General features: G+C 39.7%; 1 protein-coding gene across 1 annotated transcript; it reads left to right on the top strand.

The window, feature by feature from the left end:
* Window positions 1-36: 36 nt before the first annotated feature.
* vapal (VAMP (vesicle-associated membrane protein)-associated protein A, like) lies at window positions 37-22,737 on the top strand. Its single transcript, XM_057858473.1, has 6 exons — window positions 37-251; window positions 15,226-15,378; window positions 18,015-18,118; window positions 18,380-18,460; window positions 18,601-18,813; window positions 21,969-22,737. Exons 1-6 carry the CDS (start codon window positions 194-196, stop codon window positions 22,101-22,103), a joined length of 744 nt encoding a protein of 247 aa, XP_057714456.1. The 5' UTR covers window positions 37-193; the 3' UTR covers window positions 22,104-22,737.
* Window positions 22,738-24,543: the final 1,806 nt, after the last annotated feature.

Raw genomic sequence — 24,543 nt, 5'->3', positions numbered from 1 at the left:
GGCATGCCTCGTGCCGGTGTCATGCGTGCGCGCTCGTCATTTGTGGACACGTGCTCGCGCACGTCAGTGAGGAGAGAGAGAGCGAGAGCTTAGCCTAGCCTAGCCTAGCAGAGTCTCTCAGTCTTCCACTCCACTTCAGCAGTGAGTCTAGTGACCCTCTCCCACTCACGCGTCCCCCTCCTCTTTAGCCAAAATGTCAAAGTTGGACCAGGTTCTCGTTCTGGAACCTCCCTCGGACCTCAAATTTAAAGGTAAGAGGCGCCGCTATGAAGCTGTATGTGACAAATGTCCCCCCAGTGAGCTACGGTGTATTGCCGGGGCTCAAAATGTATTTTTACTCTCCCTCCAGCGGCTCGTCATAGGCTGCGAGCTAAGGAGCGTTCAAGCGCCATTTTAAGTTAGCCGCCGACCGGACGGGCCGCCGCTACCACCTCGCGTTCCCGTAACGCGGGCTAGCCGTGCCTTGAGGCCACGTTGGCGGCCAAAGGTGGCGGAGATAAGCGGGGTAATGCTGACGAAGCTGGAAGTGAACGTGTTAGCGATGTTAGCATTATCAGACCTTTAGTTAAGGTTTGAATTAAACCCTATTAATGAAATGACCCAATGTGTGAAATAGGAATTAGACATTTGGTAAACTGGTCCTGTGAATTAATATTTGGAATCACAAACGTCATGTATGCATATCAAAATAATCTTCATACATTAGTTCAGAGCCCAAAAGCTTGAAAGGTAGGGAAAGCGTATGGGTGTAAGACAGTCCTGTGTTAGCTTCACCTGGCTAGCCATCAGTGATGTGTCATTTAATCGTTGGCTACGCACGCTAACCCATGTCTTCTTGGCTTGTTTTAAAACGATCTATTTTGGAGCTTTTTTCCAAACAAACTCCTTCCCCAAACCCCATCTTGTGTCATTTGTTGATTCCAACTGTTGCTTTACGTTGTCAGATGTGTACTATGTGATGAGGTCGCAGGTGAAGTTGTCATCCAGTACAATGAATTTGCCCTGTCGTCCTCAACAGTGACATGGGTTAAAACTACTGTAAATATTTAGCAGTGTGGTACAGCAACTTTCGCTTTCATCTCTTGGGATGAACAGAAATGCCATTAATCTATTTTTCCCTACAAAGCTTTTCAGTTTAAATAAAATGAGCATACCGAATTGTATTTCGTAAAGACTTAAAGTAAAATATCATATTTATTTGCATAAAACTAATTTTGTTGCTCCTTCTGGTAAGAATGCATTGGCAGATATTGATGTGCATAATTTTCCCAGGTATTATTATTACATATATATTATTATATTTATGGTTTGCAGTCAGATCCTGTTGAAACCTCCCTATCCCCCACAAATGATGATTGGTAGCTTTATGCAGAGGATAAAGTATAGATTCCTGAGTAGTAGTGTATGATCTGACTGCATATTTTGCACGGCTTGGGTTTAACTAAAAGTTCTTAAATGCATTTTAACTGCGGCAACATTAATACCAGTTTCGTTGGACGGTTGATTCGTTTTGCAGTCAGTGTTGACATAATGTTAGCCGCATTTCCTAAAGCAAAATGCTGTGTTTGGTTATTTTAAATAGAAGTACCGGTAATTCTCTTTGTTGTAGTGCCCACAATGAGAAGAACAACAGCTAACTTTGAAATCCTGTTCCTGTGTCATTCGCGAACAGATCTTCTTGAAACTTGGTAGCTATGTAGAGTAGACCAGTATCTATTGATCTTTGGAGCCTGATTTAATTTTTTTTTTTTTTTTTTTTTTTGTAGCAGGGCTGACACATTAATTGTGGAATTTTGGTTCGGAGTTAGCCTGTAGAGAGAAGGATTCTGTGGGTTAGGAATTTCCCTGGAGGTTAAGAGTTTCTTGTCGGTGATGAGTTAGCCATTAGACGGTAGCTTTCTGCCTGTAATAGCACACACATGCTTGATTTGTTCTCGACTTCCACAATCTGCTGTTTATATCTAACAATTTTGCCCGTGATGAACCAACAGCTCATATCTCAAAAGTGGCATGAACTCATATGTCGAAGTTGCACTTTATTTTTTTCCTCTTCTGTACTAGCCAAACTGCTCCTTCTCTTGATTTCCTCTTTGTGGCCGACAGTGTTGGAGCAGTCAACAGCAACATACCATTCGATTGCAGTTATTTGCATCTACATATTCGTATTCAAAAGTGAAGCTTGTGGTGAAAAAACATTTTGTTTTTTAGCCGATATGGTGAAAACATCTTATATCATAGGCCCAGTTCCCATCTTGAGATTGGATCAGTCATTTTTGCCTAGAAGACTCCTGTTCTTATTCATGGCATTTTTATATTTTGTCTGGGATCAGGCTAGGCTGTGTTCAGAAACCCAGGCGGCAGTGTTTTAAATCTACGTTTGTCATGTCTAGTTTCCCACTGCTAGGAAATTACCTAAAATGTTTTCTGGAGTAGGGCCGCAGCTATCGATTATTTTAGTAGTCGATTAATCGATGAACAAGTTCGAATAATCGAGTAATCGGATAAGGAAACATAAAAAAATTACCTGAGCTGAGCCATAAACAGTAGAAAAAAATAAATTCCTACAAAAACCGGCTGAATATACCTATTAACTAAATTACGAATGCATTAAAAAATTAGCTCAAACAAAAACTTAGCTTATTTTGGTCTTAACAGGGAGCAGCTGGATTCAGCCATGTGAAAGGAGGCAGACTAGAGGCCGGTGTACCCACCCAAATCAATAAAACTAAATGCAAATCCTTTCAAAACAAACCATTACAACACCACTTTAATTAAACGAATACTCGAAGCAGCAAAATTTAATTCTAATCTTTTTTTCCAAATTGAATACTCGAGTTAATCGATTAATCGTTGCAGCACTATTCTGTAGTTGCAGTAGCATTCGTAACATTGCATTCGTGTTTATAGTTAAGAAAACAAAATCCTGCTAAGGACTGCTTTTCTATGGGCATCTAATTCAGAAACGCACCAAAAGCATATCATATGTCATCTACAATTCAAATTGGAGCTGGATGAGTCGAGAAAAAGAATCAGAAATCGTGATTTGATTTTGATTCACTATTTTCTGCAAGCTTCAGTGCAATTCACAATGCAGACATATTTACAAACATGACATAAAATGACGACATACTAACAAAACAATATAATCTATGACTCTAATAATGTAAGGACTAGAGATCGACCGATGTGGGTTTTTCAGGACCGATACCGATTACAGTATTAGTACTTAGATGGGCCGATAACCGATTTCTGGAGCCCGTATTAATTTGCAGCAAAAGTGTAAAAAATGGCGTTAAAAAATGTTGAATAATACAAACACTGAACTTCATTGAAATGTTTAAAGCATGTTTATTGAATCACACATATAGAAAATAATAGCTCCACACGTGCCTGAATTCCTAGACTCTGAAACATCTCTTATAAAATTGAATGAAATGTTAAATAAATAGCTCTCTGATATTTTCCCACAGAAAATACTGTATATAACCACGAATATAAAAGCGGGTCTAGACTAATGGACGAACTAATCAAAGACATAACAAATATATAACTGAGTTTTAAAGTGATATTTTCATGTCGGCCGGTCAAATTTTAAAAAAGGCCGATATACTTTAAGTTTCTAAATATCAGCGCTGATAAGTAAGGACACCCGTGACTGTGTGAGGCAGTCCATTTGTTTTTTTAAATCGAGTCGATTCAGCAGCAAGTGATGCTTGCTGTCATATACTAAATTTGCATAAGTGATTGTTTTTTTTTTTTTTAATTTAATCACATTTTTATTCTTACACATCACACTGACAGTCTAGAAGTCTGCTACTTGTAACATGGTTCATCTGTATCAACAAAAAAACTTGTGCAGGTTATAATAAGACCAATGGAAATACATATGCACAGGTTTAAGTCAGTCTGCCAAAAAAGCATCAAAGTTCCTGAAGACTACTTTAATTTCCCCCCAAATTGTGCCAGTTAAAATAGGACTGCAAAAATACCATAAAAGTTGTTCAGGTGTAAAATTGAGTAAAATTTAAAATGTTTGTGTCCGAAACACATGCTTTAAACAAAATATTTACAATTTGCTGCTCACTTTATTTTTGGGTGCAAACTAAAATGTGAAGTTGAACCTCTGAAAAATTTTAAGACCCTGAGTTGAACTTTGCATGAATACTTAATGAAGAGCGGCCTCCCTCATGACATCCACTGAATTAATTAACCCAATAGCCATAATTAATCCAAACATCTGATTATGTGAAGCAACAAGTTTAAATGGATTCAATCAAGCAAATTCAATCAGCTGAAAAAGTAATCGACAGCTGATGTTTTTCTTATCGATTCGTGCTCATGCGCTTTTGCTCTGCATACAAATGAATAAGCTTTTTTTTTAACTTTATGTAACGTTGAAGGAATATGTTCTCCATCTGGGATACCTCTTGCGAGTGAGATACAAGGGGCAGCCCTTTTTCTTTTCCTTTTTTTCCCCCCTGCTATTTTTAGACTACGAGTGGGCCTAGGGGACCCAAACTCGGCTGGCATGCAACAAGATGAGCCAAGGTGTCAGCTCGGGGTTAGGTAATAGATGGAGGCAGTGTGGGTGGACCGTGTGTGTATTTATGGTGGAATCATTTCCATGTTACTTTTTGAGTTAAGCTCGCTACACATTGTTTTTTATTGGACTGCTTTGTACTTTGCATTTCCATTTTACCTACCTGTTATTTAAACATTTCTGCTTTTCTTCAGTTTTGTCCAGTGCAATACTCCACAGCCTCAGCTTTGCCAGATTTCAATTCCATAGTCTGCACTTTGTCCCATCCTTTCTCTTCCATGGTGTGTGCTTTTCCATCACAGTGTGTCCACAATTTCCATTTTGCTTTAATGCGTCCTAGAGCACATGTGCTGATTACCGGTTTGAAGGTATACCGTGGTATGAAAACATCACGGTTTCAAAAGTGCAAACATTTTCAGTCATATTTTCCCTACGGTATTAGTTATTTTTTATGTCCCAAAAATGCAGGGAGAAATCCCTCGCTTGCAGCTGCAAGGCTCAACCCTCCCCCACCGGTTGTTGCTCAGTGTCAGTGAGTCAGCTGTGCTGCACAATGGCTGGAGGAGGTGAAACTCCTGATTAATTCCCCCATCGAAGAACACAGAATTACTGGTATGGGAATACGTCGGTTACAGAAAAGTTAAACAGCCGCGGCTTTCCGGAGGAGGGCCAACCGACATGTAAAACATGTTTGTGGAGGGTGGCTGCTGAGGAGGCAATACTTCCTATATGATTTCGCATTTATACAAAATTAAAGGTTGGTAAACATTGTCATGAACGTCTGCCACCTGCTATGAGAGTTAATTCCAGCGTGTTTAGTGTGTCTAGTGTGTGTTTTTCTCTCTGGCAACTGTCTGTGTTGAGATACAGTGTGTGTTTAATGTAAACATGATATGAGTCATACACACGTGCTTTTTATAGAAAGTAATTATTTTTGTTCTGATGGTAATAATGTTGAGCTGTGGCTGTTGGTTTAGGCTCACCTAAAGGACTGCATTAATTTGACTTTTATTTAGAATATTTAAGTTAACATTAAACTTATGTTACAATTTGCTAATGTTTTGAAAAATAAAAATCCTCTTCAATGAATTTTTTAAAATTTTATACAATTTTTTTTTTTTTTTTTAACCCAGACATCTCAAAGCAACACATTTTAGAGCTGTAATAGCAATACCGTGAAACCATGATATTTTAGCTGAAGTTTATCATACCATCAAAATCGCATACTGGCACATGCCTACATCCTAGTAATGTGTTCATGCCTGTTTTGACTCAACTTTACTCAACATTGATCAATTTTCTTTTGTGGACTGCACTGTCTACTTTTTGCCAAAGCGTAATGGTCCACAGTAGGGTTTTGCATCGAGCATCGATGGGATCCGGGACTAACACTCCGATTTTCCCGGAACCGTTCGAATGTTTTTATTTCGATTCCAAGTTTCAATGCCCTGACTGCCGACCTGAATAAATAGCTGCCGAACACTACGAAGAAGCAGCCGCATAAAAACTCCATTATGAGCAAATCATATGAAATGGCTAATTTAGCTTAGCACAAAAATGTGTTGCTTCGCTTCTCATAAATGACAACATAATAACAGAATAACACACCGAAATGATATCAGACCCTCTGTTAAAACGTGCAAACTTACAGATTTTGTTTTATCAAGGGTTCCCAACGATGTGTAGTGCAGAGGAGGTGTGTAGCGTCTTTACACCTCAATGATTCTTTTCTAACTAACGTAATAAGTTCTTGTTGCCTGTTGCTTCCAGTAAGTCACCACTAGAGGAAGCCAAGCTCACATAGCAAAACCAAAGAAAAACTGTAGAGTCCAGAGTTATAGTGCTATCTTGTGGACAGATGAACAATATATCAGTTTAGAAAGGAATCATACTTAAAAGAAATACCACCTAAAACAAACGATGTAATACAATAAATGCCTGCAGCATAAGACACTCCAAAACAGGGGTCGGGAACCTTTTTGGCTGAGAGAGCCATGAACATCACATTTAAAAAAAATATATAATTCCTTGAGAGCCATACAATATGTTTAAAACTAAAAATACAAGTAATGTGTGCATTTTATGTAATTTCAACACTTTTAAAGAACAAGGGTTAGTCTTTTTAATAACATTGTTATACTGTTGCTAATCGGTGATGAGTATTTCTTACCATTAATGCAACTTCTGGTGCTGCATGGTTTTGCTGATGGCTTTGTAGTCTTGTTGTTGATACTTGGTGGGGTTAGGCTTCATGCAGGCGTTGAAAAACTTAGGATGCGTCTCTTTTCATATTTACGAAATGCCACGAACACTGTTTTTCCCCACCACGCACAGAGCACCATCAGTGCACACCGAAACAAGTTTATCTAAGTTTATCGAACTCGAAGGACTTGTATAAATCCTCCCCTGTTGTTGTCCCTTTCATAGTCAAAACCTTGAAATCACGCCGAATTAGGATTCATTGCTAACGTCTGTTGACTCATCCAAAGCGAGAGAAAAAACGGTGCCGCATTTATGTCCTTCACTTGCGTTGCGTCAATCTGATTAGACATCATGACGGTCTTTATCCGAAAAATCGTCAAAAACTTTCCACAAAGGCAAATTCCTCTTTCAGTTCCTGCTGAAAAGTAAGATACTCCTCGTCTTGTTTTCTTTTTCCCCATCTTCTCAAAAGGGTTTCTAAAATTACTTGACAAACGCGGAAAACGAAACTAAAAACGAGGTAAGTTTACTTCACGCACATGCGCTATCGGCCGCTATTTTCAACAGCAAAATATGGTGACCCCACTTGAACGGTGTCTCTGCCTCACCTGCGTTGCCAATGCGATTGATAGATAAATAAATAGATAGAAACGATGACATGTCTGTTTGCCACTATCCCACTAAAATTACAGTGAACCAGCAATATAGTCGCCAGTTGTAGCATACGGACTACGTGTCCCATGATAACCCTGGGCTCACGCAGCCAATGGCATGGGACTTGGGGTGGATCTAACATAGCACATCTATGTTGCTATTTGATGATATCTAGTGCAAATTGCGCGAGTATTGTCGGAGCATTAGAAAAGTTAACATAGGCCGCAAAAGTCACGTCTGCTCATTACTGCACAACACCAGCATATGACCAGTGACTATCGCTGTTTCGCGCAATGCGCAAAGGTGTATAACAAAGCTTTTTTTTTTTTTTTTAACAAAGATTTGTCTGCGAGCCAGATGCAGCCGTCAAAAAAGCCAGATCTGGCTCGCGAGGTTCCCAACCCCTGCTCTAAAACCTTGGCAAAAGGATATGTGTACATGTTTTCTCCGTGAGCTTTTGAAAAATAAACATCTTTGTAAAAGTGCAGTCCTGTGGAAAGAAAATTCATCATATTAAGACTGATATTTATATTCAAGTTAAAAATAGCCCTGTGAGAAATTCAAAGGAAAGTTGATTGAAAGTTCATATAATTTAAAAAATAATTGAGAAGATAAGAAATTAATATAAACTATGCAACTTTTTGACCCTGCTTATTAAAAGAATCTGAATCGAGAATAGTTTAGAACCGCAATCGAAACGTGGAATCGGAACGGGAACCGTTCAAATTTAAACGATGCCCAAACCTACTCCACAGTCATCACTTCGATACATTGCAAATCTTGTGCAGAAATTAGACCTATATTTTGTGTGAGTTCTTCTCATACAGAACAGAAGCAAGGGGAAAACGATGGGAAATTGTGTTTTACAGGCACTATGATAAAGGAATGTTGAAAGGGTAACAACAGTGAATGTGTGCTTTTTGTTCTAACAGACCATTACAAAAAGTCCCAAATCTGTGCTGCTTAACATAGAACAAATGTGTAACGTCTGGTTATGAATTAACCACTATAAAAATGTTTTGACATTCCTGGGGGGTCTAATCATCTTAGAATTTAGGCCTTTTTTCAAACAAGTTTAGGGATGTTAATTTAATGTGAGCTTAATTTGGATCGGGTGATTCTTGTCTTGCAATTGGAATCGCAGATCCTCAAGTCTATGGAATGATTTTGGAGCACGCATTCCCTTCAACTTGCGCCTCGAACGGAAGTGTACAGGTCCCAGAAATGTCATGGTGGCACACATGTGTATGACAATGAGGGTGTGTAACAACACTGCTTGTGTGCTGCAAGCGGGTCATGCTTGGCGTCTTATCTCTGAGCAACTGGTGTGAATGCGGCCTTTTGTAAACACTCGCTGAGCTTAATGCACAGCTCTTAATACCTCACGACCTGCCATGCACAAATAGCTAATTTTCTCAGTTTGAGGAGTTAACCGACTGGGCTATATCTCGTGTCAAACAACATGCACAAATGGACTCAAAATGCATCAAATCGAATTCGTATGTTTATAATTCAAATCTCCGAATGGAAATCATTGGCAGCCGACTCTATTGGTAATAGAAACAGTATTTAGAGATTAATATATTAGGGGAAATTGGAATTGGCTGCACAAACAAATTTTACAATCAGCAAAGCCACTGGACAGGGAACAAAAGTGAGAAGTAGAAACAACTAGGCTACCAATGTTTTAATCGGCTATGCTACGTCACATTGAATTGGCTATATTACATAGAGGTGAAACAAATCATTTCATCAAAAAAACTTCAATTAACGATTGTTTAGAGGCATTGTTTGATTTGGCAGTTGTCTAAATGCTCAGAATTTCAGCCTCACAGCAGTAAATATTCCCAGATTTCTGTCAATTATAACTTTCAAGATTAGGAGTGGGAACCTCTTGGTACCTCGCGATACGAATTGCGATACAAAGCTCACGATAACGATGATCTGACGATATGGTGATACGATTTTCGATACATTGGTCAGGAAAAACATCGTAGGATATTCTCCAAAGAACTAATAGACAGAAAATCAAGCTTCTGCTGTGAATTGGAGTGAGTTTATCACTAGTAGACGTCCAATCCATTTGAACTGGGAGGGTGGCAGCGAATGAACATTGCCATCCCTCCCACTTTAAATGGATTGAACGTCTATGGACGTTAGTGGCAGCCAATGCCAGGCAACGAGGTAATTTTGGGCCATTTAAGGTCATTTACCTGTTGATTTTTAGTAACTTCCTTTTGATTTTGGGGTATTTTATGGGTCACTTCCTGTTTATTTTGAGTTACAGAACAGGAAATGACATTTAAATGACCTCAAATTAGGGGTGCACGATATCCATTTTTTGAAACTGATATCGATAACTTCCTGCTCCTCAAAGCCGATACCGATACGATAACCGATAATATATATATAATTTTAAAATGTATATTCACATGGGTTTTTGAACACGTATAGGCCAAAAATACTACTGGTAGATTCAGCATAGACTTGCCTTTGACCTAACCAGAATTTTCATGATGACATAAACATTATTATAATGAAAAAAAACAAAGACAGGAACAGTTTTGACTTCAAATAGAGTTCCCTTATTTATTTTTTCAAATAAATATTATTTGAGTCAATCACCATCAAATAGTCAATATTATTGATGATGTGTTCCCCTGAACAATGAGGGCTGAACTAAAACAAATATAAACCCAACAGGTATTGTGCTTCGTCAGCAGATTAAACATTTGGTGCAAGAGGAGAGGAGACTTTTGTGGTCTTGGTCCATGAAACAACCTTAAACGCACACATCCCAATCCACTGACACCGTGCCAAAATTAATATCGATAGGTCCGATAATATATAATGTTATTGGATTTATTGGGATGACGTCATAATTCCTATTATCGGACCAATAATTATCGGAGCGATAATTATCGTGCACCTCTACCTAAAATGAAGAGCAGGTGACCTGTTAATGCCCCGAAAATCGGACCGAATGACTGTGAATGCTCTAGGTTTCAATGAACGAACGTTCCCAGTCTAAATGGATTGGGCGTCGAGCAGTCACTGGCAGCCTTAGAGTTAACTGAGACACTATTATGGTGGAAGATTTTGGTCGCAACTTGATGGTTCCTTTTTTTAAACATTGACACCTTTATAAAACGATTATCTCGATTCCTGACAGGAGCATATCGATAACCTTTTGGGATACAAAGTATCACGATATATCACCATTTCGATATTTTGTGACCCCCCCATTCAAGATGTTTGCAAATGTCCGTTTTAATTCTCAAGGAACAGTAAACCTTTTTTACATGTTACACACCACTCACTGAATCATAACGAAGATACTTCATCCATAAAACGCAACATATATCGTTACGATAGTAGATGATATGGCCACCATGATTTAGCGATTCTCAATTTAAGAGCAAAAGTGTTATCATTCTGCAACTAAACCACCTTCACATATTGTGGAGGTACTTAACTGAATGTGGTCAAATATCCATGTAAGATCACTATGTGGACTTGGTTACCTTGTGACTAAAGCTTGCTTCCCATTATGGCGTTAACTAACATTGTCAACTGCATTAAACAGGGCTGTTGAAAAACAGATACAACTACATAAACCAAACTCAATCAGCATAGTTGGCCTGGGAGTCAGAGGGTGAAAAAAGCTGTCACATGACGTTTACTTCTGTTTTCCAACTTTTGCTGTCATGCATTGACGTTTTAATATACAGTACTAAGTAGGACACTTGGCAGCTGGACATGGCATCACAAGTTGTTTTTGGAGCTTAATATCAATTTATTATAGTAATCTAGTAATAGCCATAAACCTACCCACTGTCAATCCCATTGACGGCTTTCTAAGTGGCGCAAATTATTGCATCACTAAAGTGCCCTCAGTATAGTTGATTCTAGTTTTCAGTGGCAAATGTCCTTCTAATGTTTTGGAAAGGCGTGCTACTTAAAAGTATTTTACTAATCGATTAATCAGTTGGCTTCATAGAGGGTTCCAGAAATCCACTGTTAAGAAGCTGAAATTGAAATTATTTAGACAATTTTAAATTAAGTAATGTCCATAAACGATTATTTAATAGCAGGAAATTTGTCAAATACAGTGGTACCTCTACTTACGAACGTCTCTGCGTACAGAATTTTCAGGTTAAGACACGCCTCAACGCGAAAATATTGCCTCTTGTTAAGAAATTTCAGGATACGAAAGGAAAAAATATAGTATGGCTGGTACTCGCAGCTACCGGATGTTTACTGAATTAAACGTACTTATACTGTAGCTGCTCTTCCATTGGCTATTGCCTAGCATTCCTGGCATCCAATTGGCTAAAAGGGACCTCTACTGTCTGTGTATGTATGTATCCCAGCATCCTCTTCATTCGCCCCTCATGTTCCAGATTTACATGAGTGTATCAACTTCTTCTTTAATCTATTCTTGTTTTTTTACATTATGCAATATGCACAACTTGGTTTTGTTTATTGTGATTAAACGAATTGTAACGTGTATTTGTTACATGTTTTGATGCATTTTTATGCATTATAAAAGATTTATGCCTAAAATTTGGGGGGGCTTGGAACAAATTGGGGCATTTACATAAAAAACACTTCTCTTCTTACAGAAGTTAAACTACGTCCAGAACCAATTAATCTCGTAAGTAGAGGCATCGCTGTAGTTTGATCATTGATGAGATGTCGATTTATTCTTGCACCTCTCATCTTGTATATGTCATTATCGTATCCAGCAGCATAGCTGATTCTAATGTGAGGTCTTGTATCGAATTTTTAAAGTCTGCTAGCTTAACTAATAGGCCTGCACAATATATCGTTTGAACATCGCAATGTGCGCTTGCGCAATAGTCCTATCGCAGGACATGTGATTGTTTTTTTGTTATGTATGTAAACTTTTGTTTTTCTTCATAAATGAATACTAAGGATGTCCAGATCGCATATTTTTTGCACCAGAGTCACTTGATTTTAAGAGCTGATACCGGGGGAAAAAAAGTTTTTTTTGTTTTGACGCGACATCACTTACACAATAAATGAGTTTCCACAGCACACTTTAGACTGTGTACCAATCTTAAAGTGCGTACGACAGGAGGAAAAAGTCTTACAAAGCATTATTATGTGAATTAGAATCATATTTTGAGACGAGTCGACTATATACAACTATTTGGCAAAGCACAGATGACGAGAAATTAGTCGTTTAATCTGCCGGTTTGCCACGCCTACCATTATAGGGCTCTAGCGTCCCCAACAGGAGGATGACGTCGGCAGGAGAATGGTTTCATCTGTTTTACTATTCAGCTCATTGAGGGGGACTTATTCAGAAGAGGAAAATGCGACGAAGGGTGCCGCAAAATGTCATTGTTTCAGTCTCTCTACTCCAATATTTTTACAGGACATTATTTTTATCCAAGTATTTTTCCCAATAGCTAAATAAATGGTATGGTCATGATGAATAACAAGCTAGCCGACATGCTAACCCAAACCGAGTGATCTTTGAAAGTCTTCAAAACGAAAATCGCACATAACTAGCCCGGATCATCTCACATGGCGACGGGGTTGTCAGTAGTCTTCGCCGATCGGCAACCCACCCGGCAGCGAGTAAATTACAGCTCGTCGTTCCCCTGCTGAGGGCAGAGGGCTTGTTTGCAGGGAAGCCGCTGGTCAATGACACACAACCGGTCGACTTCGGAGGAGCGCGTAGCTGCCACATGGTCAACACGAATATAGCAAAATAATGCTTTACTACACGGCGAAGATGTAAACAGCGAGAGAGTCATAGGAGAGCGGCTGTATTTGTTGTGCAGCTAACATGGCAGAATGTGTCTGAGGAGAGCTTTTCTACATGCCCATCCATGATTAAACATAAGTAAATAGTCCTTTATTTAAAATAGGGGTAGCACACTCCGGTCCTCGAGGGCACCTATTCAGCTTGTTTTCCATGTCTCCCTACTCCAACACACCTGACTCAAATAATCAGGATCGTTATCAGGCTCCTGCAGAACTTAGCTGAGCTGATCATTTGATTAAGGTGTTTTAAAGTAGGGAGACATGGAAAACAAGCTGGATAGTGGCCCTCGAGGACCGGAGTTGGCTACCGTTGATTTAAAGAAAGTTTGTAGTGTTTACTTTGTAATCGCTGTATTCGGGGCCATTTTTAACACAGAGTTGCAATTTCTGATGGGGTGGAAAATTTGACAGAACACCAGGCACACGAAGAGGGCAATAAGCCGAGTATGATGCTGTCCCGGTGGGTGGATGTGCGACAAGCCGCCGGTCGTCGGCCGAGTGGACAAGGAGCATGTCAGCCACAAAATGCAGGCCACCTCGGTATTCAAACAAGTGCCATGATCCCAGTAGTTAACATAATACAAAACACGATGTTTACTCACTTCCTCGTAAGTCCAATGGTCCCACAGTTGTCCCACACTTGTTTTGGCCGATCTCGGGGGAACTTTCTGAAACCCAAAAAGGCTCACACGCCTCTCCCTGGTGCAGCCACAAAAGCCCACAGCCGCTTGGCTGGCGTGATGCGGAAAAAATAAACAAATTAATCCGCAAAATCAGCTGAATCCGCAGTCCATCTGCATGCTATAAAGCAATGCTGTATTGTGAGATGCTGACCCGGGTGACGTCACATTCCCATTCGTCCTAAACCCGAGACTGGAGCCAGAAGTAACTCATTTTCATGGCGTGGGATTCAAAAATTGAATATATAAAATGATCGCCTCCACACACATCCAAGCGGTCCATTTCATTCAGGAGCATAAAACACCGCGTGAAATATGAAATAAACATGCGTTTTGGTGTCACTTTAATGATGATTAACACATTTGTGCCTTTGATCGTAGAGCCATTGAGGCGTCTCTGGCCAAATCAAAGCTAGAAACCTGTCAATCATCATTAACTTTAAGTGCCGAACGCCAGCTGCACTGGTGACCAAGAAAAACAGTTTGGTTGCACTGCTAAGCAGGAGGGAGGGTGAGAGACTGTACGAGCATGAAGCAGGAAAACATATCATCTGATTCCGATCCTCTGGAAAAATGGCACGATCAGCCCAATATCCGATCATGTGATCGGATTGGGACATCTCTAATGAATACAATGTGGTCATAGTGAGTCAACCATAGTCTTCCCAAACAGAGCTATTCAAGTCATCTGGTGAAAACTCTTCTAATTTTAATATCGCAAAATTTATCGCAAACCCCGCAAAAGTCGCAATGTAATTTTGTTCCAATATCGTTCAGCCCTATTAGCGAACATATCGAAGCATATCCTCGTAGCATAGTCCTGCTAAGGTTTGTTGGCATAGCTGATTTTAATATTGGGTTGCATCATCGCTTCTAAAGTGTGGTAACAAAGCAGATTGCAAGAAATAAATGTCAAGTTTAGTTGTATTAATGTGCCAATAGGTAAAGGGTTCTTTCAGGTCATTTAGGTGGTCTAGACCGGAAGTCCCTTGAATCAATCTTAGTTAAAGTCAGTTGAAACCTTTTATCCTTATCTTGTCTGTTCGGAGCCTTCTGACACAAGCCACCCCAGAGTGGCACCGCAAGCCTAACAAGGCTTGATTCAATTATTCTTCGTAATTACATCGGCCTAATTGAGTTGGCAGTTGTTCAAACAATCCCCTGAAGTCCGTTTTTGAACTTTTTGCCAACCTTTTTCTTTTATTTTTTTAAATTTCCAAATTATGAGACAAGCACGAGGAAATACTACATATCCGATCTTTGATCAGTCTACAAATGCAACTCATTTTCCCACAAAACTGTCCACATCAGCGTGGGGTCGTAATCTGACTGTCCTACTGCTCTCTGCAGGTCCATTCACAGATGTTGTCACCACCAACCTCAAGCTGAAGAACCCCTCGGACAGGAGAGTGTGTTTCAAAGTTAAGACGACGGCACCGCGCCGGTACTGTGTACGGCCCAACAGTGGCGTCATTGAAGCGGGAGCCGCCGTCAACATATCTGGTCAGTGATGCCTGCACGTTTCTACCGTGCTACAATTTGATTAGGATTGGTAAACGCAGGTACTAACACTACTGATCTGAAGCTTTCAGCCAGAAAAATGGCCCCTTTTTTGCCATTCACAATTCTCTTGCAACACCCTTTTTAAAGTAGCAGGTTTTTGTGAAGTGAAAAAAAACATTAAAAGAATTTAAATTTTTTAGTAAAATTAATTTAAAATTGTACCCAGTGCAGTTTGTATAGTCATAAATAAGTACTAAAACTTCATGTTAGTGCCTCTGTATGGTATTGTTTGACAGTTATTTTAAAGGTGTTCTGCTGCTTTGACTAGCCCTGCTAATTATATCTATGAGGAGGTACAGTGGTATGAAAAAGTATCTGAACCTTTGGAATTCCTCACAATACTGCATGAAATCACCATCACATGTGATGTGATCTTTGTCAAAACACACAGATGTATAAACAGTAGAGGTGGGAATCTTTGGGCACCTAACGATTTGATTACGATTCAGAGACTCCGATTCGATTATAAATCGGTTATTGATGCCCCCCCCCCCCCCCCTTTTTTTTTTTTTTTTTTTAATTTTTTTTTTATGTTTTGTATATTTGTTCCAAAATTGTTCAAAAATCCTCTCAGGCTAAATAAACCAAACTGCTATTTTAGTATCAAGTTACCGGTTAAAAACAGTAAATAAAATACTCACGTCCCCATTCTGTATCAGCAGCTTTAAACTACATTCAATTAATTTGATGTTGTGAATCAACCGTTAAAGTTGTTAAAATTGCGCCCGTTATTCCATAATTTCCCTCATGTCTACTTTCGACATGAGAAAGTTTTAAAACTGTTTCATCATTTAAAGATAGATTCAAGTCAAGATTTTGCCGATTTAGGGGTATTTTAGATAAAAAAGTAATTAGGTTCTCTATAACAGAGCCTTCTAGAGAAGTCTACTGCTTTAAGATGGCGGCTTTTACTAGCGCGGGAAAGTGTCATTTCACATCTAGTCTAGATATATGTGATATCTACCATAGCCTTATGTTGCCGTATGTTTGTAGCAACTACCAACTGGCCGCTGTTTGTAGCGGCTGACGGCCGCAGTCAGGTATTATTGTTTTTTTTTTTTTTTACCTAGCGGCATTAGCTGCACATGATATTTACTCTCGGTCCGTTCCTCATTGCGTCCCGAAGACCGCGCTAACTGCGTTTTATTTCCGCTTTACCTGGTATAATTCAATAATCGGAATTTGGATGTTTGTGAATCGTTCTCGAATCTTCCACGGCCGAATTGCGAATAATCTAAGAATCGGAAATTTTACACGCCTCTAATAAACAGTGTCTGCTTTAACTAAAACCACCCAAACATTTATAAGTTTCCATATTTTAATGAGGGTAGCATGCAAACAATGAGAGAAGGGGGGGAATAAGTTAGTGAACCGTCTGCCTAAGGAGACTTAAAGAGCAATTGAAACCCATTTTTACCAAACAATTTTTCAGATGTGTGCCCAATCACTGATGAGTCGTTTAAAGTTGCCCTGCCCACTATAAATCACACACCTGGTAAGAATCGTCTTGATGGCTCGGTCAAAAGAGTTGTCTGAAGACCTACGATCAAGGATTATTAATTTGTATAAAGCTGGGAAAGGATACAAGACCATCTCTAAAAGTCTAGATGTTCATCAGTCGACAGTCAGAGAAGTTGTCTACAAACGGAGAGAGTTTGGCACTGTTGCTTCTCTCCCAAGAAGTGGCCGTCCACCAAAGATGATGCCAAGAGTTTAGCGCAGAATACTCAAGAGAAGTAAAAAAGATCCCTAGAGTGTCTGCTAAAGACTTACGTCATTTCCACAACCTCATTTGTGGAGGAAAAATGGAGCAGCTCACCAACATCAACACCTCATCCCCACCGTGACGCATGGTGGAGGAGCATCATGATTTGAGGCTGTTTTGCTGCCTCAGGGCCTGGACAACTTGCAATCATTAATAGAAGAATGAATTTTTTTGAGTTTATAAGGATGTTTTGCAGGAAAACCTGAGGCCGTCTGTCAGACAGCTGGAGCTAAAAAGAGGATGGATGCTGCAACAAGACAATGATCCAAAACTCAGAAGTACATCAACTTCAGAATGGTTTCAGGAGAACAAAACACACGTTCTGGATTGGCCAAGTCAAAGTCCAGACTTGAATCCCATTTAGATGCTATGGCATGACCGTTCATGCCAGACATCCCAGGAATCTGACTGAACTACAGCAGTTTTGTAGAGAATGGACCAAGATTAGTCCTGATCGATGTGCCAGACTGAGCTGCAGCTACAGGAAGCTTCTGGTTGAAGTTATTGCTGCCAAGGGGGCGGGGGGCACAAAATATTAAATATGATGGTTCACTAGTTTTACCCCCGTTCTGTCATTGTATGCTGTCCACATTAAAATATGAACACCTATAAATGTTTGGGTGATTTTAGTTAAAAAAGACAGTTTTTACATTAAAGATCAGACCACATTTGATGATTTCATGCAGAAATGTGAGAAATTCCAAAATGTTTACTTTTTCATACCACTGTAGGTAAGCACTCTGAAGATATGTTTCATATCAATATAATAAATGAATAAAATTTAACTATATGCTGTCCTCTCCATCCTCAGTTATGCTACAGCCCTTTGACTATGACCCCAACGAGAAGAGCAAACACAAATTCATGGTGCAGACCATCTATGCTCCACCCAATGTCACTGACATGGATGCTTTGGTGAGTAAAGTGTGTGAAAGTGTGACTGTTGACCTTTGTGGCCTATTGTGCCACATAACTGAAAAAATTCCAGTCATTTCTTACGACTGGAATCTTAAGTTGTATCAGATGAGTTTGTTTATTGTGGCTTTGATCATGTTTTTATTGAGGCAAAACTTGATGTTCTTGCTGGGAAAAAACGAACATTTTCAGAGAAACTGCCAGGCTGAGCGGCTGTCGAGCAAGCTACTACCAGTATTCTCATTTTGTTTTCTTCTTCAGTGGAAAGACGCCAAACCCGATGACCTTATGGATTCCAAATTGAGATGTGTTTTCGAGCTGCCTTCTGAAAATGATAAGATGGTAATGAAATGATGCCACTGCTAATCGCTTGTACCCAAAGTGTTATTTTAGTTATTCTCTCAATAGCCAATTATTTTGTGACATGTTTAATGGTATAGAAGAAGGGACTGAATATGCTAAATTTTGCACGGTGTTTGCAGAATGACGTGGAGGCCAGCAAAACCGCCTCAGTGATGAACTCTACCAAGGCTGACACGCCCTCAGCTTCAACAGTTGTAACACCCATTACCACCGTCATGGCCAACACCACTGCTTCCTCATTGGACGACAGCGAGATGAAGAAAGTACTGGAGAAGTGCAAGAGGTTGCAGGCTGAGATGAGCAAAATGGCAGAGGAGAACCGGCACTTAAAGGTCAGACACTTCTCATGTTACGGTGTGTTGGTCGTAGGGGTGGACGATAGTTTATTCCTCAGGAGGTTTACTTTCTTTTAAATTTTAGAGCTCTGGTATTGTTTGCCTGTATGTGTATATTCATAATAACTCAAGAACAAATAAAATAGCTTGTTTTTCTGTTTATTACTTGTATGGTAAAATACAGTGGTACCTCTACATAAGAAGTTAATTCGTTCCAGGACCTTGTTTGTAAGTCAAAATGGTCGTATGTCGAGCCGGATTTCCTATAAGAGTACATTATAATTCCATTAATGCATTACATAGCCCGAAAACCTACCCTAAATCCTTAATAAATACTGCTGGTACTATTACAAATGGCAATTACACATAACAAAACAAATTATGAATAAACATTGGAATAATAAATAATAAACCGTAATTTTTGGACCAAAGGCCGCGACTTTTTTCTGTCATTTTGAATCCTGTGGTTTATAGTGAATGGTGGCTTATTTGTTGCTTTATTTGGGTTAATAGGTAACAAGTCATTTGACAGCGACGTCATAATTATGACATGACACTATCATGGGCATATTAATGAATGCTTATTAAAATGTCATTAAGTGTCATCCAGCAAATTATTTCACTAACTCTATTTATGTCCAGCTCGGATCTTTTAAATCCATTCAAAAGTGAGATAATTTGCCGGATGACACTTAATGACATCTATCATAAGCATTCATTAATGCCCATAATAATGTCATTTCATTATTATGATGGTCTTAATGAAAGTGTAATGGCGTCACTGTCAAATAATGTGTTCCCAAATACCATAACGAGCAATTAATGAAGCAACTGGAACAGCAACTAAAGATATAACAAGCAAAGAACATGAATTTGGATTGTTATTTATCTGTAGTGCTGCAATGCATGCTAGGAAGCATAATGGACAACAACAGTGTTGACAGCAGGTGGCAGCAGATGTTTACTGTCTCCCCCAAGGAAGCAGTGATGGCTAAATGAAGCTTCTTGAAGTAATGAAGCTTTGAGGCCAATTGGTTTAACACTATAAAACCCAGCAAAGGCCAAATCAACCTTTCCCCAAGACAAATACTCCTTTAATATTCCCACATATGAATGGCTCTTGTCTGTCGGACAACGACTTTCCAATTCAAAAGCACTTGGGTTATTTTGAATACACCTCTGGGTTTTTCCGGGGTAGAGGCCAAATTGGCCATTGCTTGGGACTGTTAGGAGTACAAGAATTCTCTGGGACTTCTAGTGTTAAAGCTTCATGGTCGTTCATTTGGTCTTATGACTGTCTTATGATGCCGCTGTCAAATAACGTCTTACTGCCTAATATCTTTTGGTGTAAATATCCCATAATACAGTGAGGACAGCTGCGGTTTATAGTCCAGTGCGGTTTATCTATGAACAAATGCAGTTTTCTTGTCAAATTTGGTGGGTGGCTTATAGTCAGGGGCGCCTTATTATCTGAAAATTACGGTAATAATTCCTGTAATAATGTAACGAATCGGGTTCTAATGTGGCAGATGTGTTTTGCGTGCTGTACCTGAACGCATCACGTGGCTGACGTGACAGAGTAATGTGGGTGCGGTAGAGAGTTTACTTTTAATGTTCAGTTGTTGTTGGCGTCGGCTAAGCCAGACATTAGGCGTGTTGTGTGGCACAAGTTCTGAAATAAATGATTAATGCTGCAACGATTAATCGATTAACTCGAGTATTCGATTAGAAAAAAATAGTGGCATTAAATTTTGTTGCTTCGAATATTTGTTTAATTAAAGTTGCGTTGTACTGGTTTATTTTGAAAGTGTTTGCATTTAGTTTTATTGATTAGGGTGGATGCACTGCCCTCTGGTCTGCCTCATTTCAGATGGCTGAATCCAACTGCTCCCTGTAAAGACCAACGTAAGCTAAGTTTTTGTTTGAGCTCCCTGTAAAGACCAACGTAAGCTAAGTTTTTGTTTGAGCTAATGTTTTTTAATGCATTCATAATTTAGTTTATAGGTATATTTAGTCGTGTTTTGTGGGAATATGTGTCTGAACCATTTGTTAGGAGCATTGTTAAAAAAAAAAAATTTTTTAAAAAACTTAGCATTTTATAGCATTTAAGCTAGCGGACTTTTGCTATGTAAGTTAGCCAATTGTTCTTTAGTTGGACTTCGATCCTCATTTATTTATTTATTTTTTATACCGTTTGAGGCTCAGCTCAGGTATTTTAATTTTTCATGTTCCATATCCAATTACTCGATTATTCGAACGAACTAGTTCATTGATTAATCGACCACTAAAATAATCGATAGCTGCAGCCCTATAAATGATTAAAAACCTGACGAAGCTGGCGATTTCTTTGGCGATGTACCACAATAATAATCGTCATCTTAACTTATAAAGACTGGCGGACAGAGGTCGTCGGAGAACCGTCGAGACTGTTGACAATCTACGGCTGTATTGTCTAGCAAGTTGACAGGTGAACACACAACGCTCATGTATTTCTATTATTTCCATCTTCATTTCAATTGTAAATCTTTTCCATATTTCACCACCTGCACTAACCTTCTTGAAACCATATTGATTTCTGTCACAAGAAAATCCGCTGTGCGTCAGTCTTGCGGGAAAACAAAGAAACTCCGGCGCTGTCATAAATCGTTGTATTTCGAGCTTATCGTCGGACGTAGAAACAAGGTGAGTCAAATTTTACGTCAGATGTCGAAAAATCGTGTGTCGACGCGATCGTATGTCGACGTACCACTGTATTGCAGAATAATTTCCTGGCCCGTGTATCGATAATTTTTATATCGCCATATTGTGAGATAATCGTTATTGTGAGCCTTGTATTGCAAATTGTTTCGCGAGGTACCCAGAGGTTGCCACCCCAAGTTCCTATTAGCAAATGCTATGGAACCATCTTGTGGCTATTTAGGGGATTACAGTAGAAGTTTCTGCAGAAGCAAGTTTACTTACGATTGTGTTAACAGAAAAAAAAAGGTCAATATCAAATCAACAATAGAGGGGGGTTCACACTAATGTCAACTGAGTAAAATTGAAATCAAGATTTTTTTTGTAGGGGGGGGGGGGGGGATTTTTTTTTTTTTTTTAAGACCATGTAGCCCAAGGCTGATTTTTACATCAGCGTGCATGCTTCTCTCCCGCAGGACGACAGCGCTCGCATGAGGAAGATGGCGCGTACGGATCACGCAGTCACCAACACGGCCGCCACCTTGCCCTCCCTTCTGGTGGTCATCGCTGCCATCTTCATCGGCTTCTTCCTAGGGAAGTTCATCTTGTAGACTCGTGAGTCGGCGGCGGCATCACCGCCCCTCCTTCCCTCGAGCCGAGTGTTTCTGTATTGACGTCCGCCATATCACCGCTAGCGTGGGCCTCCAGGCCGACACGTGTGTACGACAAAAGCGCCGCCTTTTTCTTTTCTTCCTTTTACACACGGTTAAGCGCGCTCTCGCGTCCAGAAAGCAAAGGCGACGACAAAACGATTGTTTTTTGTTTTTTTTTCTCTTTGAAGGCTGCAGGTAATGTGACAGGAAGCTATCTGTCAGTTCACATGGGAGCGAATCGTAACCACCTCTCTTGTTTTTAATCGGTGTGGACTCAATTGTTTTAATCATATTCTTTTCAAAGAGAGACGAAGAATTTCCATCACCTTCACTGGATCACTTCTTTCTTTCTCTTCTCGGAATGTTCACATCCAGTTGGGGATCAAGGTGCCTCCTCCTCCTCCTACTCCTTGTACATTTGTCTATTCTTTACCCACCAATGCAGACTTTATATTATTATTATTATTGTTTTTATTATTAATAATTATTATACAAATCTATTCCCTTCCGAGACAAACAATGACTGAAATGGGTCACCATTCTTAAATCCTGTCCCATGATATTAAGTAATGAAAATAAAATGGATTTAAAAAAAGAAAAGAAGCACTCCATTTCTGTCTATTCGTTTGGCTTTTATTTTTATTTAATCATACTCAATTTTCACTTTGGTAAGTTGCATTGACTGCGCTAGACCAGTGTTTTTCAACCACTGTGCCGTGGCGTAGCGCCTGGTGTGTCGTGGAAATTCATCCACTTTCACCTAATTGATGTAAAAATGTTTTTGAAAAATGAATCCGCAAATGCGCAAAGTCTAGTATCTGCTGTCCAACGGTCGGTAATCATGCAATGCTTTTCCTTTCTCAGTAGGTGTCAATAGGGAGCTAAGTACTTTTTTTTTCGTGATTCGTAAGAGGCAATGGGGCTAGCGGTAGCAGCTAGCTACCGAAACTAATGGTGACAGTGATGGTAAAGGTTGGGGAAGATGCTAATTGGATAAAATTCATTGAATGGCAGTCAAAAGGAAGCAAAGACAATTTCCCGTCACAGAGTCTCTGGTGTAAGGCAAGCAAAAGCTCTCTTTCATTGGAATTTATGCATAGGGAAAGGAAAAGAAGCAAGGAGTTAGTAACGCTTTACATTTACTCCGTTACATTTACTTGAGTAACTGTCTGAGAAAATGTACTTATAAGAGTAAATTTACCACGCCATACTTTTTACTTGAGTAGACTTCTGAAGGAGAAACGCTACTTTATTTCCCCCCCCCCCTCTATTTTTACCAGCACAGGTGCTCACACAGTCTCACCAATCAGACGCAGCAACAATAATCACATGACTCCGTTGTACCAATTAGATGTAACAAGACATACATCACCACACACAAGTACACAACACAAGCTTCCTGTCCAGTCCTATGATCACATCGGTGTTCTAACATCACAACAAGTAGTGTCTTTAAAGCGCCGTTAAAAAAGACATTTCAGATAAGAGTGCTGCCGTCAAAAATAAAAGTGCGGATTTCAAAGTCGGTCCTAGTTTTTATTTGGCGCAGATAGACCACGGAAAAGCAGAGCGAGTTATCGTTTCATCATGGAAAATGTGTTTATCCACTACATCACTGTTCCCCAACCTTTCTTGCACCATGGACCGGTGAAATGTGGGCCCTTTTTTTTTTTTTTTTAACGGAACGGCAATGCGTGGCATAAAATGACCGTAAACATAACACAACGGGGCTGAAAGCAAACATTTTTTGCAGACAAAAACTCACCATACACTGAATCAACCGTTTTTAACAGCGGCCTCTCCTAAAACTTGACTGCAGCGATCCTTGGTTGCAGGCATATTGAGTTCTTCTCCAACCGTGAAAGGTTTCTTGGCAATAGAGTTTGTCACGAGGTATGGTGCTGTCATTGCATTCGCTTTTGTTTCCTCATTTGCTAGCTTTCAGCCACATATTATGCAGAATAAACTTGGCTGTAGGCTCCTCTTCTGGCTCAGCAGGTGGCATTTTTCCCCAGTAAAAAAAAACAAAAAAACTGCACACACAGCCAACAGCAGCTCACGTTACTGTTTACATTGACTGACGCTGGGCTGCTAAAGTTGTGCAAACACCCCAATAATGGCGGCCAACCACTAGATGGCCATGTACACAAATATCTACTCGGATTAGTTAATAGAGTAAACAGGCATATTAATGTGCTTAGAGGCACAGGACAGATTGCGGTCATTAACAAATGATTGGCAAATGCGCCACAGACCAGTACCAGTCCCTGGCCCGGTGGTTGAGGATCACTACACTAGAGGACAGTCATGCTCTTGCAACGGGTGATTTTAATTTCTATTTTTTCCAGTCAGAGTTCGATGATTCTGATTTTTTTGCCTAATATGGTCATCTAATAAG

The sequence above is a fragment of the Corythoichthys intestinalis genome, chromosome 14 (genome assembly GCF_030265065.1).
Source record: "Corythoichthys intestinalis isolate RoL2023-P3 chromosome 14, ASM3026506v1, whole genome shotgun sequence".
NCBI lineage: Eukaryota > Metazoa > Chordata > Actinopteri > Syngnathiformes > Syngnathidae > Corythoichthys > Corythoichthys intestinalis.
This window is presented reverse-complemented; position numbering and strand designations above follow the sequence as displayed.

Bases quoted from the DNA above. Each gene is read 5' to 3' on its own strand.
- vapal (XM_057858473.1), top strand. From the start codon at position 194: ATGTCAAAGTTGGACCAGGTTCTCGTTCTGGAACCTCCCTCGGACCTC. The intron at 15,379-18,014 runs GTCAGTGATGCC...CTCCATCCTCAG, and splicing joins AGCCGCCGTCAACATATCTG to TTATGCTACAGCCCTTTGAC. The intron at 18,461-18,600 runs GTAATGAAATGA...CGGTGTTTGCAG, and splicing joins CTTCTGAAAATGATAAGATG to AATGACGTGGAGGCCAGCAA.